This window comes from Chiloscyllium plagiosum, chromosome 11 (genome assembly GCF_004010195.1).
Source record: "Chiloscyllium plagiosum isolate BGI_BamShark_2017 chromosome 11, ASM401019v2, whole genome shotgun sequence".
Taxonomy (NCBI): Eukaryota; Metazoa; Chordata; class Chondrichthyes; order Orectolobiformes; family Hemiscylliidae; genus Chiloscyllium; species Chiloscyllium plagiosum.
Window position 1 is genome coordinate 57,237,741 of NC_057720.1, and position 21,007 is coordinate 57,258,747.

The 21,007-nt window shown below is 39.6% G+C and overlaps 1 protein-coding gene across 3 annotated transcripts in view; it reads right to left on the bottom strand.

Annotated features, from left to right (window-relative positions):
* Window positions 1–2,650: 2,650 nt before the first annotated feature.
* Window positions 2,651–21,007, bottom strand: part of lepr (leptin receptor) — a 124,550-nt gene continuing 106,193 nt past the window's right edge. For all 3 annotated transcript variants that reach the window (XM_043699432.1, XM_043699433.1, XM_043699431.1), the window contains exons 17-19: window positions 20,141–20,246; window positions 8,345–8,420; window positions 2,651–4,866 (exon numbers count right to left, since the gene is read on the bottom strand). In XM_043699432.1, coding sequence (XP_043555367.1) covers window positions 3,997–4,866; window positions 8,345–8,420; window positions 20,141–20,246 — 1,052 coding nt within the window. In that variant the 3' untranslated portion in view covers window positions 2,651–3,996. The remainder of the gene's footprint in view (window positions 4,867–8,344; window positions 8,421–20,140; window positions 20,247–21,007) is intronic.

Sequence of the window (21,007 nt, forward strand, 5' to 3'; positions counted from 1 at the left end):
AACCATTATGTAAGTGTTTGCTTATATGGTAAATATGTATTTGTTAACAAAAGACAATTTAATAAAATGCAAATGGCTGGATATTTAAATAGGCAAGTGCACATATCTGAAATTACCTGTTTAAATGCTATCGTGGAAAAGCAAAATAATGGAAATGTTTAGAATTTGAAATAAAAGCAGAAAATACTGGAAATTCTTAGGTCAGACCAGCATTGTTGTAAAGGAAAACAGAGGTAATGGCATGGATTTTCATTATAAACCAGGTAGCAACAGCTGAGAAAATTCCCAAAAGAGAAAATGCTGGAAAATCTCAGCAGGTCTGGCAGCATCTATCAGGAGAGAAAAGAGCTGACATTTTGAGTCTAACTGACCCTTTGTTAGCTTTGACAAAGGGTCAGTTAGACTCAAAGCGTCAGCTCTTTTCTGTCCTTACAGATGCTGCCAGACTTGTTGAGATTTTCCAGCATTTTCTCTTTTGGTTTCAGATTCCAGCATCCGCAGTAATTTGCTTTTATCCAGTGAGAAAATTCCCAGTTCAGTTCACCCACCTCAAAAGAACGTGCGAGCATACACAGGATTTTCATTTGGTTGGGGTGGGGTCAGCTAATCTGGGAAAGAGTTTGAAGGCAGCTACAGGGCTTTCTGGGTGCCGAGTTCATGTTGCTTACAATGCTCAGCTCAGTGCAGTGGGACTTCAGTTCTGTTGTAAGAATACCCACTTATCTGTTTCCTTGTGATTTCTGTGGAAAATGATGCACCCCAATACTTCCTTCATAGGCCTCATTCCAAGGTTTAACCCAGTACCTATCCCCTGTGGTTCCTCATTTTCCCCCCTCCTATGATCCACTGACCTTCATGCAAGTCCGCGGCACTTCTATGCCTATTCATCCACTGTACACTGCACACAAGCAGTGAATCCAGCAATGACAATCTCCGTATTTGTCTTGCCTTCCACTTCATTTCCCAAGATTTATCCAAGACTGTAGACCAGGAAATTCTCCCACCCTTAGCACCTGTTATCAGACACATTTGAAGGATTTACATGCTGATAATCAACCCAGTTATGAATACATCTTCCAAGACCAACAAATTCCAATACAGGACTCAAACCTCAAGCTTCTGGCTCAGAAGTAGGGATGCTACCACTGTGCCACAAGATCTAATTGGAGCAATAGGATATGGAAAATAAATTTTAAAAATAGCACAGTCAGTCATTCATTGACAATTTTCCACTTCAATTGAAAAAATAATTTTACTACAGGCCAATGTAAAAGTGTTGATCAATCCTTTTAAATAATCAAAAGCAAAAATTGTAAGTCCTTGGAACCTCCAACTTACATAAATAACGTTTGTGCAATTGGCACAATAGCTCTTGAGGCCATAGCTATCATTCTAATAACCTTTTTCCCTGTTTTATCAGTCCAGCAGATACCTGAGATCCCAGTAAAGCCTCATTATGCATTCTTGCTGAAAGCCCATGAATCACGAGTGCACTAGGTGACCCAACTCCATGAAAATTCCAAAAGATGAGGATTTGCAGATTTCAGCAATGGAGCAGCAGGTCTGCAATGCGGAGGGTCAGCCTGCACCCTTTAAAGATCTTATTGAGAATTGAAAACATCAGGAATGGGGACAGAGATCCCAGAATATCATCAGAGTTGCCATTTTCTCTCCTCTACAGAGCTTCTTCAACTTCGTGAAAATCCAATTCTGTGGCTTTTTATCAGACCAGTTGCTTGAAAAAGGTTGTTCAGTTTCTGAGTACAGATGCTGCCTAGCAAGCTGGTTCATGGCTGTTTGTTTGAAGGGATGAGAAAGGAAAAGAACAGGTGTCTGAAATCTAACCACTGTCAGAACTCTAGTATTTTCATTGCTATTCGGAACTCTTATCTTGACTGTTTTTATCTTGGGTTGCTAAGGAAATTTGAGACTTCTCAATGTGTTACTGACATTTGGCAAATTATGTGTAGTCAGTGATTTACTAACTTTCAATAAACCAGCCGTGACAGAAAAGTTTAGAACCCTAAGGAAGTTCCTCAGCTCTTGCAAAGCCATTTACTGATTAATAGATGAAAAATAATCAGAAACACTGGAGGAAAATATAAGCAAGATGGGGGAGAAAAACAGAAGCCAAATTTCATGTCATGTGGTTAATGGTTAGCAATACACTCAGACTGCTCCCACACTCAATGCAGTGTAGAATCCACAATTTATGCGCACACAAGCTACCAACCACATTTCTCGCATTAAGGAATTTACAGTCATCATGGTGGTGACCTGCACCGGTGCCATGTGATTTTTACCAAGCAAACAATTTAAGTTCCTTTCTGTGAAAAATTCCTTCATTGATCATATAAACACTTAGCAAAAGTAACTACATATAAAGCTCTTGACAAATTTGGGCAGAACACAAATCAGCATGGAGTAGCATATAGGGAGCACAAGTCAGGCCAGATTCTGAATCGACAAAACAAGAACCTTGAAACAAAAGCAGAAATTGCTAGAAAATCTCAGCAGGTCTGGCAGCATGTGTGGAGAAAAATCAGAGTTAAGGTTTCAGGTCCAGTGACCCTTCCTCAGAACGGTTCTGAAAGAAGGGCCACTGGATCCAAAATATTAATTCTGATTTCTCTCCACAGATGCTGCCAGACTTGCTGAGATTTTCCAGCAATTTCTGCTTTTATTTCAGATTTCCAGAATTCACAATTCTTTCAGTTTTAAAACTAGAACCTTTCTCCTTTCCCTTTGTTCTCCAATTATTGATACCACAGTTGACTTACATCTGTTTACTAAGCAGGCTTTTTCTCAATTCTCCTTTTTCTTGAGAACACTAAAGACACTGATTAGTGGTGCAGTTCAATTCCACAGTTGATTGCCGATCATCGGTAGGTTGATTTAAAGGCAAATTTTCATATTTGGCTGCACTCAGACTATAGAGCAATGTATTTAATCAAATGAGAATCAAAGTCAAATCTGATCTCTTCTCCCTGTGCAGAGGCACTTTCTAGTGACACTGAAGAGTAGTCAAGGTAGGAATCTTAACTACTTCTTCCCTTCTCATTCAAAAGTACACTAACACTGGCCAAATCTCTCAAGGCTCACTTTAAGTTTGAATCAAGGCATTAAAAAAATCTAATATTGAATTAGTCTTGGTTTCAAAACAGGATCTAAGAAGGAGAAAACTAAAAAATTAAAAGAAAACACACGTGCTAAGGCACTTGTTGCAATTAATTTAATAGTAATTGTTGTCTATTGAATAAAAACAAATTGAAAAGTGCTTACATTTGTAAATTATATGAACTGATTTTTTTCACACTAATTCTATGTATTAAAAGGTGGTGAATGCATGGACAGTAGTCTCCATTTCTGTACCAGATGATTCCGTTAGAAATGATAATCAGAATTTATTTTACTGTTTGATAATTAAGTACACAATTCTATACACTGTAATAATGCACTTATGAAAATAATAGTATTTAATTTATTTTAGTCAGACCGTGTTCAAAGGACTGAGGTGACCAAGAGAAGGAATATTTTGATAGCATTTAGACTACAGGCTTTCTTGTCTCTGAATTTGTTGATCCTTCTATTGTCCTTCATCCTCCAAACTTTGCTGTCAAATTCAAATTTGTCATCCTAAATATGTTTTCTCCTTCCTGCAGCCTATCTAATTACCAAGACTAGTTTCAACATTTTGCTTTATAATTAGTCATTTTGAAACAATGGAACTTACCTCCTGCAAATTTTGAAGTTTTGACTCTACTTCATCAATATTTGCTGATTTATCTAACCTTCTCTGACTTTTTACTGAATTTGTTGCATTGTGTCATCGCACACTTTCAGGTTTCACAAATGAAAAACAAAGCAAGTATGAAGTCTTTAGCACAAATAGGAAGGTCAATACTTCAGATAACATACATTCTGGGTTTGGAATGGATTTAAAAGAGAGAGAGCACAAACAATGTATACAATACAATTTTGATAAAGACAAAACCTTCAGTCAACTGCAGAAAAACCATTAAGATGATTAGATGATACTTGATCATCTGTATTAGTTATTTTTGAGTGGTTGTGTGTTTTTGTTTGAAATTGAGGCATATATGAGCTGAGATTCATCGGAGAAGAATGATCTTCATTAAGGCTGAATTTCAGAAATGAATCCAGGTAAGATATTGAATACGTTTCAGAAGGATCCTCAAACTCCACTGGTAAATAATTTTTCAGAAATGGCAATTCTTCGGGATTGTATCTTGTGGTGTTATTGTTTATATTGTTCTCAAATGATGACTGCCCTAAGTAGCAAAAATCCATTTCTTCATTTCCATTATGTAGGACTTTGTTTTCTTGGTCCTGAAGTTCAGAAAAGCCCTCTGATGAATTAATAGAATGTGACTTGGTTTCATCAGTTTGTGTTAGCTGCAGGAAAGTCTGGTTTTCAAGTTCCCACAGATTGTTAGCCTCATTACCTGAAGCATCAGTTTCATTATCTGAATACATGCCTTCATCTGAATTGCTGCTCATACACTTCCGCTTTTTGCGAAGGGTATCTGCTTCTACACTTATCATTATCTTTGAATAGTCAAAGTTCGACAGGTCTGTGTTCTGTGCATAAGTGGTTTCCACATCACCTTCCACTTCATCATGTGAATCTTCACTTTCATAAAGCATGTGAACTCTAGGTGTGTCTGGATGTAGCTCTGAAACTATTTCATTGACAGAATTCTCATCAATTACATCTTTTTCTTCTTTATATTCTATAATCTCTTCCACAACGGCCACAGAAAATATTTCTGATTCTACAAGGAGTGGGACAGCAGGCATCACACCTTGATGGTGTTTCCCAAATAGGTTTCCATTAGTGAGAGACTGCAGTATGAAAGACAAGGTTTGTAAAACAAAAATTACAAATTGAAGAGAAATATTGATTATAGTTTTTGTGAATTGATTCTACAAGTACCTAGTCAATAACAATTATCAGTCTCATCTGTTAATTAATTATGTTCAACTGGAATAGTATATTGGATATTATCTGTCATTTTATTAATCTTTCAACACCAATTTATTTTCAGGCATCAATATTCATCAGAATAATTGAAAATAAACAAAATATATTTTAAAAGTATTCAAAGACACAACAGAGCAGTTGGATGTCAAGTCATATTATGTGAGATATCTGCCATTCTACATCAAAATTTACATCTAGTCCATGGCACACATCTCTGGTGTTGGCCTTGTCAGGTACCATTTTAGTAAGGCTTTAATAAGTACCATCCTTTACACACATCAGGAACAGGCATTAGGCCATTAAAGCTTCTGTTTTCTGGCAACATTGGCAGGTGTTGAACTAGCCAACACTGGTATTGATCACTACTGGGGCAAAAAGGGTTAGTGCTCACCTTAACCCCATTCCCAAGATTCCTGATCTCACTCCTGACTCTGACCTCTAGGTCCCCTACTAAAATTTCCCACTGGCCCCAAACTCCTAACCCATCTCTCGATGTCAGATCAAGGTTTAACCAATAGTACTGCAGACCCTGTAAAGTTCTTTCTTGAACTCCGAACCTTCCCCTCCTGATCAAACTCTGAGGCTCGGCCATTTCTTCTCCTGATCCCCACTAACTTGCCCAATTGCTTCCGTGAACGCTTGGGCACAAACCTGTGGGAGCTCCTTTTTCTGCACCTTCTACATGATAATTAAAACTATATGCAAAGTTCCATGCTCCTGGGATCTCCATTTATGAATGCTGGCTGTAGGGACTCTACGGGTGAGTTTGCCAAAATTCTAGGCCATATGATTCAAGGGTCGATAGTTTTAAATGTATCTAACCAACTATGAAGAAAAATGAACAGATCATTTACCTTTTTCTTTTGACTTTCAGGTGAAAATATTATACAGTTAATCTCTAAAAAATTGGACAGTTGAAAACCTAGTTACAACACTAAATTCAAGATTCAGGAATTAAGGTGTGGAAGCACCACGTGCTATTCTGTACTCAACTGTTAGACAATATTGAGGTGACAGACGAGTTGGTGTTGATCTAGTGAGACAATATTCAAATCAAAATAGATGTATGGGCCTGGATTTTTGTGGCAGATGAGGCCATAACTCAGGAGTCACATCCCTGAACTTGACGCTTATTAATTCTAAAGGGCTGGGTTGTATTTCGCAAATACATACTTTACCGATGTAAATGCCACATGTAATTTCTGATTTGGTAACTAAGTACATGAAACATAATTATGCACAGACTGGACCTGGCAGAAGCAGGTCTGAACTTTGTGGATTTATTTGGATAGACAGGCTACCCTCTTGGAAAAGTAAGGCACCCCTATTTGTATGGTCCTGGATACATTTTGGAGAGATAAGCTGCTTTTTAGGAGATGTAAAGTGCTTGCTTGAACTATTAAAAGTAGACATAAATATGTGTGAAAAGTGAAAAAATGCATTAACTATTCAACTTTTACAGCTGCCAACAAATATGCTAAAAACAATGGTCAAAAGGAACTATCAAAAGTGTTAAAGCATTTAAAGTGTTAAAGCATCTTGTGGGCGGCACGGTGGCACAGTGGTTAGCACTGCTGCCTCACAGCGCCAGAGACCTGGGTTCAATTCCCGCCTCAGGTGACTGACTGTGTGGAGTTTACACATTCTCCCCGTGTCTGCGTGGGTTTCCTCCGGGTGCTCCGGTTTCCTCCCACACTCCAAAGATGTGCAGGTTAGGTGAATTGGCCATGCTAAATTGCCTGTAGAGTTAGGTAAGGGGTAAATGTAGGGGTATGGGTGGGTTGCGCTTCGGCAGGTCGTGTGGATTGTTGCCCCGCAGGGCCTGTTTCCACACTGTAATGTAATGTAATCTAATCTAATCTAATCTAAATCTAAAAACTCCAATCCAATAAATATTTGAAAAGAAAGGAAAATAATGTGTCTGAACGCTTAGAAAAAATACGCCATTCTATTTCTTGGCATAAGTTTAATGGTTACTATTATTGGATTAGTGCTGCCCATCTGATTTTACACTTTCTATTCTCATAGTTGGGTCCTGCTATTTCACAGTTTTACTGACATATTGTTGTAGTTATCGAGTTTTTGAGCTGGGACTGGGAATTCCAAACCTTGTTTTTTCAAGGGATTTTGCAGTTAAACAAAATGTTTGTATTTAGAAGTGATTATACAGTTGAAAGATGTTACATTTAGATATTTATTATGAATTATTTCTTGAAAGAAAATCTGCATTTGAAACTTAGAATTAGTTATGATTTTATCCCAGCATGGGTTATGAGGTCTCCTTTGATGCTGAATTAACTGTTGTACTGGGTAAGGGCAAAAGGAGGTGGTTGGTGTCATGGGTTAGTATGAGTTGGCACTGTTAGCATTGGGACTATAAAGGAATTCAGGAGTTGACCTGGAGTGTACAGGGGATTATGGGGAGGAGTGGACGAGCATAGTTTGACATCAATGGGGCATGAGGATTGCATGTAGGGCCAAGGGGGATTGAGTATTAGTTTCTTTTGTTTTATTATGATTTTTAACTCTTGGACACAGTACCTGAGCCTTAAAGCAGAACTTCGCTAACCTGCCAGTGGGAACTGCAGCTCTGCTTGTGTTCTAGGATCTCCTAGTCCCACTCCCAGAGAACTCAGCTACTCAAAACGAAAGTCCCAACATCCAGGACAGTTTCTCCTGAGCTGGGTTTGCAGACCCTGGAAATGTCTCAACTCGACACTCCTGATTCTGTCTCCAACAGTCCCCTCTTTCATTTTAATTGCAAATCAAACTGGTTGGTAATTGAAAAGACACATTTAATTATTATTCCCTGACTGACTAGTTTTAAAAACAAATACCAAACATTCATTAAATCCTTAACAGTATTTTTGGTTTCACTTGATTTTGTTAAAATCAACAAATTGTGAGCATAATTGCTCTAGGATGTTGTTTCAATTTAAGAGATTTTTATAACAGAGGCTTTATATGGAATGGTAAAAAATGTTTACACTGTTTATTTAATCCATTTCCCTTGATTAGACTGCTGTCTTTTGATCCCCAAATCTAGGTTAAACAAGATCTAAACTGTTTAATTCCTCAATCAATTATGCATCATAATCACACCAGGTATACACTCATCCCTGCATCAGATATTTATTTCTTTGATGTGCCTATTCCCAGTTAGCTGGCATTTTCAGTGCAATAAATGCTTATTATTCCTCACATAGTCTTTCACAGGATTTCATTAATTTTAATTTTAACAGTCTTGGCTAACTATTAACTTCTTTCATCGTTTTGTGTGTCCATTAGTGTATATCTTTACATAAGCAAAAGGAATAGAAAATATTTTTAAAAACCCACCTTTTTAAAATCAATTTCTTGAGCCCAAGAGCACTTGTTAGGATTGGGGACCTCTTTCCAGACACGATGTCTTAATCTGAATGCAAAAAATGTTTTCTATTAATTCATCATATATCTGATACAAATTCTTAAGTCTTATCATGTAAAAGACTAAGCAGATGAAATGAACTAGAACTTGTCTTTATTTGGCAACTAAAACTGATTCAATTTGTAAATTTAATGGGCAAGCACACACAGTATAATCAGACAAAGTCAACATAGTTTTACAAAACTATGTTTGAAAACTGTGTTTGAAAAACTTAGTGCTTTTTTAAGGATTAGGCTAGTAGGATCGAAGGCAAAGAACAGATGTGATATATCTGAATTTCAAAAAGGTGTGCGTAAAACAGCCACACAAATGCTGTAGTCAAGACAAGAGCTCTGAGTTAGGTTAACAGATTAGCATCATACAAAACTGATTAAAGGGCAAGAAATGGAGAGTGGCATCAAAGGGGTATTTTCAAGGTGAGAGGCTGTGAATAGTAGAGTGTCAGAAGGTGCAAGGATCAGTTCTGCAGTCTCACCTCATTATAATCCATAGGTAATGTGTACACTTTTGCTGACAATACTTGGGTGGAAATCTAAATTATAATGAGCATATAGACAGGCTGCAAATAGATATGGCCAGGTCACGTGCGCAGGCCACAAGATGATAAATGGAGTATAATGTGGCTAAGTAAATAATGAGGTATTCACTATGGTCCTAAAAACAAAAAAGCAGAATATATTATAAAAGCAACTTTTAAACATTGAAATTCCGAGAGACTTGGCTGTGCTCATACAAGGAACGCAAAGCTAGTATGCAAGACAGCAAATATTCAGGAATTGTAAAGGAGAACAGGAATGAGGATGTCACAATTGTACAGGGTATTGGTGAAGCCAAACCTGGAATTACATCTGAAGTTTTCATCTCCTTATTTAAGGAAAGTTATTCTTCTTTTGGCAGTAGATAATGACGATTCATTAGATTGTTCCCTAGCTCATGAAAGGCTGAATAATTAGGTCTATATTCTCTGTAGTTCAAAATATGAGAAGTCATCTCATTAAAAGATATGGTGGGCCAAATGATCTCCGCTTGCACTGAAACAATTGTGTGATTCTGAATGGATTCAAACTCACTGACCAGGGACTATTACTTTGACCTACATTCCAAAGTCTACAAAAAGCACTGCCCTGGCAGATTTATTGTTTTGGCTTGCTCCTGCCATGTTTATTTCTTCCCATTTTGACTCTACTTGTTTACTCCCCTTATCCAGTTTCTTCCCACCATCATCTATGATCTTCTAATTCCCAACATCATTTCGATAATTTCCAGTTTCCTGGCCCTCTTCACTATACACTCCCAATTTCCATACGTCTACAACAACATCCGTGCAGACTAAACGTTCCCCAATTCTTCCTTGAACATAGACCCATACAGTCCCAATCTATTACTACTTCCACTACCTGATAGAACATGTTGTCTCACTGAAGAACTCCTTCTCCTTTAATTTCTTGAATAAAAGCAAAATACTGTAGATGCTGGAAACAAACACAGAGCACGCTGGTAAAACTGTGGAGAGATGGTGTCAGATTACTTCACCAGTTTTAAGTCTGGTGTGACTCTTCTTCAGAACAGTTCTGAAAAGGAGTCTTTGGACCTGAAATGTTAACTGTTTCTCTCTTAAAGACCTGCTGAGTTTCACCAGTATTCTATCTGTTTCCTCCTTTAATTTGTCTCATTTCCTCTAAAGAACAGTTGTTGCTATGAGTACCTACTTTCAGCCTAGTTATTTTCAGGGATATGAGATATATCTATGTTCTGGTCCACTCAGGCCCTCTCCAATGACTCTTTTCCTGGCGCATTGATGACTGTAACACTCCTATTTCTAGCTTTCATCCAGGACTGAAAAATTTAATTTTGCTTCTAGTTTACAGTCTCCTTGTGATCACTTACCTTTCCTTCCTTGACTACTCTGTCTTAATTTCTCAGGATACACTGTAAACTAATATGCAAAATAAGCTAAATGACTACCTCAATTCCACTTCTTTTCACCCTGCCTCCTGTAAGGATTCCATTCCATTCTCCTAGTTTCTTTATCTTCTCTGCATCCATTCTGACAAAGCAAACTCCTACCACAGTGTTTCCAACATGTGTTCATTATTCACCAACAAAGGATGAACCCATCCCACTTGCCACCACTGAGGCTGAGGAGGTCCTAAATCCTGTCCCATTTTCTGTATTCAGCTCTCATCTTTGGATCTCACCTTCCCTTGCTTTGGAGAACTAATTAGGATTCTCCCCATCCTCACTATTCGCCTTACCAGTCTTCACATTCAATCTATTATCCTCTTCCTTTTTGAGCTGGAAAAGGCACAGCAGATCATGCAGCATCTGAGGAGCAGGAGAGTCGATGTTTTGGGCATAGCCCTTCATCAGGTCTTAATGAAGGGTTATGCTTGAAATGTCGACTCCCTTACTCCTCAGATGCTGCCTGACCTGCTGTACCTTTCCCAGCTCCACACTTAATTGACTCTGACTCTCCAGCATCTGCAGTCATCACTATTTCCTCCTCCTTTTCCACTACCTTTAGCATGAGGCCACCACCAAACACATTTGCCTCTCCCAACAGCACTCCAATGGGATTTCTCCCTCTGTTAAACTGCGATCAATCCTTAATCAGCTTGTTCTCCTACTCTGGACTCCTATCCACGCAGGTGCAGGAGGTATAACATGTAGCCTTTTACTTTGTCCCTTCTCACAAATATCTTTCATTGAATCATTGAGCTAGTGGGGGCTTCTTTGAACTTTGTATTTGTATTGTTGCTTATAATACAATTTCTTCTGCTTTGGGGAGACTAAACTCAAAATGGGTAACCCTTTACAGAACACCTCAGCTCAGTCTGCAAGCATGGCTCAAGCTCTGGTCATTCACTATTTCAATTCATCACTTTGTTTTGATGTTCACATTTCTGTCGTTGACCTGCACCAATGTTCCAACGAAGCTCAACAACTCATTGAACAGCATCTCATTTTCCAATTAAGCACTTAGACTCTGTGCTCAACATTAAATTCAACAATTTCAGAACATGAACTCTGGACTGAATTTTCCGCTCCCTTGAATGGTAAGGGCAACGGTGAGAAATGTGGGAAAATATGTCAACAATGAAAAGAAATCAGACTTTCAAAGTCAAAAATTATGATTTTTTTTCCATAAGGTTTAAACTGAGATCAGAATATTATTAATGAACAGCGACTATTTTATTTCCATGCATTTGCATCTCATTGTGAGCCCAACTTATCTCATTTCTATGCAGCCTTCAATTCTACTCTCTTTCCCCATGTCACCATATTCAGTCGAGGCCCTACCCTGATTCCAATCCAGAGGTTAGTCATGGTCAGTAAGGAATTGGATGTACGAGAGTTTGGGGACTCATGTCTTTGCAGTCCGGAGACAGGGCCATGTTCAGTCCTACAGGTCAAGTGCAATCAGTCCACGGATAACAGGTAAAAAAGAAAACTAAAAGAACTGTAGATGTTGGAAATCAGAAACAAAAACAGAAATTGCTGGAAAATCTCAGCACATCTGGCAGCAGCTGTGGGGAGAAATCAGAGTGAACATTTCGGGTCCAGTTCTAGAGAAGGTCAGTAAACCTGAAACGTTGACTCTGATTTCTCTCCAGGAATTACAGGTAGATAAGCAGCAAGTTGTGGAGACATCAGTCCAGTGGTTTGGCTATGCTCAGTCAGGAAAGTACTGCCAAAAATACACTATATCTGAACCAGATCCATTTTCTAGCATTAGGCCATTAGGCCAGCATCAGCCCGGACTTTGGGCATTAATAGTCAGGGTCAGTCTTTGAAATCCAAGAGAAAGTGAGAAACTCATACCTCGGTATTGTGTTCATTGCTCTGAGTTGCTGGGTTATTATAGTAAAAGACAGTCAAGACAGAGGGGTTGGATCTCATAGACCATAGGAGGAAATGGGAAGCCCCAGCTGATGGAGGGTTTCATAAATGACAATCATTTCATCCTCTACATGAGAAGGGTGTATGACTAATAAGTGCATGGCAATTCACAAAACCAGTGGGTACGGTGATAAATTTTGCATGTTAGTAGAAACAGAGGGAAACTAAGAGATCACCGGAGAAACAGGGACAGCAACAGAAAAGGGAACACACTACATTTCCGGTGGAGTCTGCAAGTCGCTGGAAAGAATTTAAAGTTGATACTTTGTGATCTTCAATCCAAAGTTAATTGCACAGCAGCTATACAAAAATCTTTGCCATTGCATTTTCTCTTTGGGAGTGTAATAAATCGGTTTGAACTGGACATCTTGCTAACGCAAATGCGTTAGTCGTGCTTCCACTGATTCAATAATGCCACACATCTGACATGAAATTATATTCCATTGGCATATCATTACCTGTCCTTGAACATTACAAATTATGACCCCAAGAATTCCTGATAATTTCATTGTTTGCTCGTCATGTCAGCTAAGCAAACCGAATTAGGCGCTACCTTAAACTTGTCACCTAGCCTTGACATTTATGAAGCACAGTTCAGAGCTAAAACTGGAAAATAACACTTCAGAGCCACCACATCGCCACACTAAACTGTAAGAATTCAAGAATATGGTCCATGAAGTTCAAAGGGGAGGGATATCATGATTGAATAGTGACAGAACTTCACTCCCCCAGTGCAGCAGAAACACTGCAACACACATCTCGACAAGATTGCATAACTCAGAGTTCCTTATCAAGGTATGACATTTGTCTCCTCCTGAAGCCTTTCTGGCACACTGCGTAAGCTCATAAACTGACGCTCCATTATAATTGACTTCATGATTCAGGAGTGTTGCTACTGAAGTAGTCTCCTCCTAGCCCCACAGATTACTGGGCTCACACTTCTGACATGGACATTGCTATATTGGTCGATGTGCAAAGATGGTTTGGAAAAGAGATAGCAATTACAACTTTGTCCAACAAAGCAACTTTCTGATGTTGTTGCACAGCCTCCAGAGAAGATCCACCAAGGAAAATGTGGAGTTCCTTGATCTGCAGACATTACAGTCATTTTCTACAGTGTTCAGAAACATCACTCGGGAAGAGCTTAGAGATGCTCCAGCCATCATCACTGAATTGAGATATCTGCTGAAACAGGACTTGCACTCAGAAGGACTGTGGTGCTACACCATCCCAATAACAAACGAGGTTTTTCCAGTTCTGAGGAAAGGTCACCAGACCCAAAATGTTATCTCTGATTTCTCTTCACAGGCACCTCCAGGCCTGCTGAGCTTTTCCAGCAATTTCTGTTTTTGTTTCTGATTTACAACATCCACAGTTCTGGTTTTCATTTTATAAGGTGTTTTTTGTGAATCATTCATGGGATGTGGGCATTGCTGACTAAGCTAGCATTAATTATCCACCCCAAATTAGCCTGCAGAGGATGATGCTGATCTGCCTTCTTGTACTACTGCAATCTTTTGGGGACAGAGTTCCAGAATGTTAACTCAAAAACAGTGATAAAAGAGCAATACAGTTCCAATTCAGGATAGAGTGTGGCTTGGAGGGGAACTTGCAGGTAGTGATGTGCCATGCATCTGGTGCCCTTCTCTTTCTAGGAGGTAGACATTGCTGATTTGTCAGGTGCTACTGAAGAAGCCTTGGTGAGTTACTGCAGTATATATGTAGACAGTATATGTTGTTGCCACTGTGTTTTAGTGCTAATGACAGTGATTATTAAAGGTGCTAGATGGGATGCCAATCAAGCAAGTCGCTTTATCCTATCAAGCTTGTATGTTGGCACTGCACCAACCATCCAGACAAGTGATCTCATTCCTGACTTGTGCCTTGGAGTTGGTGGAAAGGCATTAAGGAGACAGAGGGGAGCTGCAGGATTCCTAGCCTCTGAATTGCTTTTATAGCCACAGAATGTATATGGCTGGTTCAGTTCAGTTTTCTGGTCAATTGTATCTCCCAGGAGAGGTGATGGCCTAGTAGTATCATCACTAGACTTTTAATCTAGAGACCCAGGTAATGTTCCACATCAGACAGTGGAAATCTAGAATGTGGAGTCTAATCATGACCATGAAGCCATTGTCAATTGTCAGAAACCCTTCTGCTTCACTAATGCCCTTTAGGGAAGGAAACTGTCATCTTTACCTGGTCTGGCCTAAATGTGACTCCAGATCAATAGCATCATGACTCTTAACTGCTCTCTGGATGATTAGAGATGGACAATTAATGCTGCCCCAGCCAGCGATGTCTACCTCCTGTGAATGAAAAAATTTAAAAAAAAACAATGTTGATGGAATGGGATGCAGTGATGATAATGCAATTAAATGTCAAAGGCTAATAGTTAGATTCTCTCTCTGGAAATGGTGGTTGCCTGGCATTTGTGTGGCATGTATTTCACTTGCCACTAATCAACACATAATTCATCACTCCAGACCCACAGCAAAGTAGTTAGCTCTTTAATGCCTTTTGAAATGGCCTACTGAGATACTCTGTTATATCACATTGCTACTACCAAAGAGAAAAAAGGTAACAGGCGCATTAACTTTTGTGGCTTATTTCAAGAAGCATCTGGGGGCCTGTGTAGCATGTCTCAATCTTTGAGCCACAGATGCACCTAAAGTGCCAAGGGTGCATTTTTTTTCCAGATCACAGCTGTTTAAATTATTACTCTATGCAAGGAAAGTCAAGCAGAATGAACAGTGTGGTTTGCAACCATTGCTAGCTTCCCTCAGGTATGGAATACTATAGACTGTGGCCACATTGCTTTGAGAGCATCTTGGCATCAATCTGCAGAGTTCATCAACCGAAAGATTCCACTTCTTTGGGTCAACAATGACAGATTTTGAAAATCTTCACTAAATATTCTGGGAGCTGCCATGATGGGTCTATACTAAAGCCCTCAGGTTCCCGTCTCCTCGAACTGTACAGGTAGTGGGAGACAATGACCCCTCTTTCCAAATATGGCTGATGATATCTTCACAGTATCCTTGTTGATGTTGCTTATCTGAAATGATCAATACTTGGCGATTCCTTTCATCCTTGGAATGTCTGAAGAAGATCCTCTTATCTCAAATGATTGCAACTTCACCAGGTCCAACAAGGACAAAGATACTGGGACAGATACTTTAAACATACAAATACAGAAACATTTACAAAAGTGCAAGAACTTTGCCATGATGTGTCACATGTGCCAGCAATGTGCCCTCAGTAAGTCTTTTTCTTCCTTATCCTCCCATTTCGTCTAAGTCAGTCTTGACATCCACAACTGGGGTGGAGGGGGCCTGTTCTATAGTTGGCCTGGAGGGCTTGGAGTCTCCAAGTTCTTCCTAGGTAGAATGAGGAATGAGGTCAAGTTCCCTCAGTCCCCTCTTACCTTGCCTCTGATGCTGAACACCTATAGCTACACTGATGAAGTGCAAATCTATGTGCAGTTACTGACAGCACTGGTCTTGAGTCTCCATAGTGGATGCCAACCTGTTTATGGAGACAGCCAGACACATGCACAGGACACCAACACTGTATGCAGATGTGGGAGACTTGTCCATCCTTTAATCCAGATTACTGACTGTCTCTGACATATGTGCCTGCTGTTCTTGTGTCAGGTTGTACATTTTCATGAAATCATTTAAGGTCAAGACCGTGGGATCGTCTTCTGCATGGGACTGAACATGTGCCTGCTCTTCGGTCCTCTTAGTGTCAGAGACTGGCTGTGTTGCTTCCTCAACTGGCTGCTGCTCAGCAAATTATACTCCTGAATCTAATCTGGACAGAGAACATGCCAAGATGAAAGTCTCTGAGTTTTTGGAAGGTTGCAGATAAAAGCCCTGTCAGTATTTCCTCAGAAGCTTGAGTGCATCCTCCTCACAGGAGGAGGTGGAGCTGAGAGTTTCTAGCACTGGCCTTTGTGGGATGGTGTTTCACTGAGTGTCGCTAGTGGCTGCATCAGTAAAGAGAGGGAGCTAGCTGTTTGAGATGAAAGCTTGTGCAGGTTAACAATGAGTTAGCGTGGGCGGTAACAGGAGCACAGTGCAGCAAGGCACAGCATAATGATGTTCACTGGGTTGTTTGCCTGTGAGTGGTTACACTCTTTATATTCTCTCAGTCCAGCTGTGAGACATTTCCTTCTTCAATTAGCCAAAAGGAGGAATTGAGCATAACGAAAACGGGTGAGAGAGGTGATAGCTGAGCAGCAGAGGTGTTGAGATGTCCCCAGTCAGTGAGTAGGAAGCACACAGGACAGGACAGTTGAGCAGTTTGTGAGGATAAGGTGGGTGAAAGCTGTCAAGTCGACATAATGCATGCAGTAGTGACAGCTGTAGTCTATGAGCTTTGTTGGTGAGAGGATTGTGCAGTGACAGAGTTAGAGTGAGTGATGAACTTGTGAATGTGAGGTAGGAGAGAGGAAATGATGACACTTACCTTTGCAGACTGCAGAAGATCAATAATCTTCTTCCTGTATTGCTATGTGTTGCAATCCAACCAAGGCACTGCACTAACCTGAGCATGCTCCATGCTGACTGAGTCGAGTGGCAGGGTCTCCATTGCCAGTCAGCAGGTAAATACACTGCCCTCCTTTTCAACATCTCATTCATCAGTACCTCCAAGTTCCTGTGGGTGAACTGAGGAGATAACTTGCTTGTCTGAGCCATTTCCATGGGGATAACTGTGCAAGTCCACCACGCAAAAGGCAATTCCAGACTTGTAGCATCTGCAGAGCTGAGCAGCTGGTTTTAAATATGGTGCCAGCAGCATGAATATGGCAAATGCTTGTCAATGGCAAGCACTTCCCTTTCTCCTGCCATGCAATTCCACAGGATGGGAACTATAGAGGCTAGCTGGATACTTAATGAGATGAAGAGCAGAAGATTGTACAAGAAAATGCATTGTAATCCATGGGCATGAATCGTACATGAAATATCACTGCCAAAAAAAAGTAAAAAAATTCAGCCGCCCCTTCTTCATTTTGCTTTTGTTTTATATAGTGAATCTTAACTTTCATATTTTTTGCTTTCTGACAGAGTTATTTTCTATTTTGATATTCACACTATGACTAAGGCTTTGCCTCTTTAATATAATCATCACTTTCCTCCCTTTACCTTTTGTTCCAAGACATCTTTGTCATCTAACTTCTCCCAACCTCAATTCTATCACAGCTTTTCCCTTTTATTGTTGAAACTGTGTCTTGGACAACACAGAAAGAAAGAAAGTCATGATTTGGAGATGCTGGTGTTGGACAGGGGTGTATTAAGTTAAAAATCACACAACACCAGGTTATAGTCCAACAGGTTTAATTGGAAGCACACTAGCTTTCGGAGCGAAGCTCCTTCATCACCTCCTCCACTATCACCTGATGAAGGAGCTTCGCTCCGAAAGCTAGTGTGCTTCCAATTTAACCTGTTGGACTATAACCTGGTGTCGAAAGAAAGAAATGCAGCAGCTAGAGCAAAGGATCAGCAAACACAGAGTTTTGACAATTTGTAACAACTCAAAAGTGGAAAACCAAGAATAGCACTTGATCCAGCAATTCCAATAGCTGAAATATTGCTGCAAATATTAAAACAATGCAATGATAACTTAGATGTTCTAAAAATCATGTAAAATAACTCTTTCTGCCTCTCTGTTCCACATGAGAACTTAAAATGAAGGTCCAAAGCTAATACTTGCAAGTGACAACAACTGGCAATATAAAGACAAAATATGATGTTGTACAAAAACTCAAGTCATAGAGATGTACAGCATGGAAACAGACCTCAATCAATCCAATGCCATCATATTGTTTAAATCAAAACAACCTGTAACAGCAAGACACTTTGTTCTTACTGTCTTACTGTCAGCAGAAAACAAACCATTAGTGGTGAGAATAGCTTAAATGATGTGAGGAATATAACAAGTACTCTGACTTCCCCATGAAATCAGGAATCATAAATTGCTTTAATGACCACTTTCATTTCAATAAGCAATACACCATTAAAATATTTAAATGCATTCCATGGAATGCTGTAGGGCAGACAACATGGTGCAGCTATATATTTATTATTTTGTTCTGATTTTATTATTGCCAATACAAGTATTATATGTAAATCACTCTTTATTTGGAGTGCTATTCATATATGGGAAAGGTAGGAGGAGGGCTGGATGCCTTCAGTATGTTGGCTAGCTTGGATGACTGTGTATGATGCAGAGTGGTGCCATTAGCACAAGTTCAATTCCCACACTGGCTAAGCTTAGCATGAAAGACTCTCCTCTTCAACCTCGCCTCTTGCCTGAGACATGGTGCCCCTCAGGTTAAACCACCCAGTCATAGAGATGTACAAAACGGAAACAGACCCTTCGGTCCAACTTGTCCATGCTGACCAGATATTCAGAACTAATCGAGTCCCATTTGGCCCATATCCCTTTAAGAGAAAGTGAGGTCTGCAGATGCTGGAGATCAGAGTCGAAAGAAAGGTGCTGGAAAAGCACAACAGGTCAGGCAGCATCCGAGGAGCAGGAGAATCGAAGGTTTGGGCAAGAGCCCTTCATCACCTCTTGCCCAAAACATCGCTTTTCCTGCTCCTCAGATGCTCCCTGACCTGTTGTGCTTTTCCAGCACGACACCCTCGACCCATATCCCTGTAAACCCTTCTTATTTGTATACCCATCCAGATGCCTTTTAAATGTTGTAATTGTACCAGCCTCCACCGCTTCCTCTGGCAGTTCATTCCATACACGTACCACCCTCTGTGAGAAAACGTTGCCCCTTTAGTCCCTTTTAAATTTTTCCCCCGTTATTTCTCTCTAATGTAAGAGTAGGTCCATGGTGATTTAATCTTATAGTAGAAAGGGAGGTTTAGCAACAGCCAAACAATGCCCCTTTTTATGCCACTTTTTAAGTATTATGGACAGTTCTGGACACTACAATATAAAGGATATGTTGGCCATCGGATTAACAAGAATATTATCAAGGCATCATAGACTAATTTATGAGAAGGGACTGCTTAAACTAGACTTGTGTTCCCTAGAATATTAAATTTTAAGGGATGAGTTTATTGAAGTTTTAAGGATTTTAAAAGGAATAGAAGTAATGTACATTGAAAATTTAAAATCAGGAGAAATTTTTTCTACTATTGGTGGGTTCTAGCACAATGAGACCTAAGCTTAAAGTCAGAGATAGTCCATTCCGAAAAAAAATTAGGACAAATCTCTTCAGACAAACGATAGTATCATTATGAAACTCACTCTCGCACACACAAAAAATAGTTGGTTTATATTAACTCAACTAATAGTTTTAGGTCCGACATCAATATCTTTTTGCTAGCTAAAGGTAAAAATTTATATAAAATTGAGACAGGGGTATTGAGTATGCAGTTCTTATATTTCTAGTAATCACTATAAACAAATTGGCTACAGTGAAAATACAAACTATTAATAAATACTTATGTGGTAAGTTTTACATTTTTGCTTTCCCATATATTATATTTATTATTTGTGGCTGGACTTGAGCAATATTTGGAGAACTCCTGCTCTAAGAAGGTGGTAATAAGTCATCTCCTTGAAATGTTGCATTCCCTTCTGTTGTGATTGTCATAAAATCATGAAATTTAAAATACATTTTTCTTTGTGATAGTTGCACCCTGTTCCTGAATCTCAATCTGAAGATTAAGAGAGTAGTCTTTGAATTTCTCTTAAAATCAAAATCAGAAAAGCAACAATTTCAGCCTATACGTAAGGGAAGTTGAAAATTTTAACATTTCTGTATCCAAAAATTTAAAACATACCTGTGCTTAGATATTAGGAAAGTTCCAATCAATAAAACCGACGACAAAAATACAAGTGGTAAGATAACATTCTGCAATCCATCATTGTTGGTCTTTGCCACCTCTCCTAAAAGAAGAATAGAATTTGTAAAGTCAGTATACTACACAGAAATAAACATGAGTCTGCTGGCTTCTCAGGAACACTAAATGGCAGATTGTGGTTAAGTAAAAACATTTGGATTAGACTATCTACATTGTGGAAACAAGCCCTTTGGCCCAATAAATCCACTCCAACCCTTCAAAGAGTATCCCACCCTCCCTACCCTATATTTACCCCTGACTAATGCACCTAACACTATTGGCAACTTAGCATGGCCAATTAACCTAACCTGCACATCTTTGGATTGGGGAGGAAACCCACACAGACACAGGGATAATGTGCAAACTCCACAGACAATCGCCTGAGGTGGGAATCGAACCCAGGTCCCTGGCACTGTGAGACAGCAGTGCTAACCACTGAGCCACCTTAATTTGACGCAAAACTGTAGTATTAACCACTGTGCTATGGTTTCTGGCTCAATCTTTGACTTGTGCTGAGGTAGCTGATTACTGAGGGGGAATGGGAGTGCTTCCATCGACATCTACAGCTACAGGATAAAGACAGGTGAGGAAATCGTATCTGTATCATATGGAAATCGGCTCTTGTTCCTTCCCCTCTTTGTTGGATGTGTGTTTGGATGACAATGAGGTCAAGATCAAATTGTACTGTGGCATTTCTCTCAGTTTAAAAACCTGCTCACAATTACTGTCAATCTCACAAATGAAGGTTAGTTTATTAGGTGAGGTAAAAGAATGTTCCTGGGATCCGTGGCACTCAGCATATGTCAG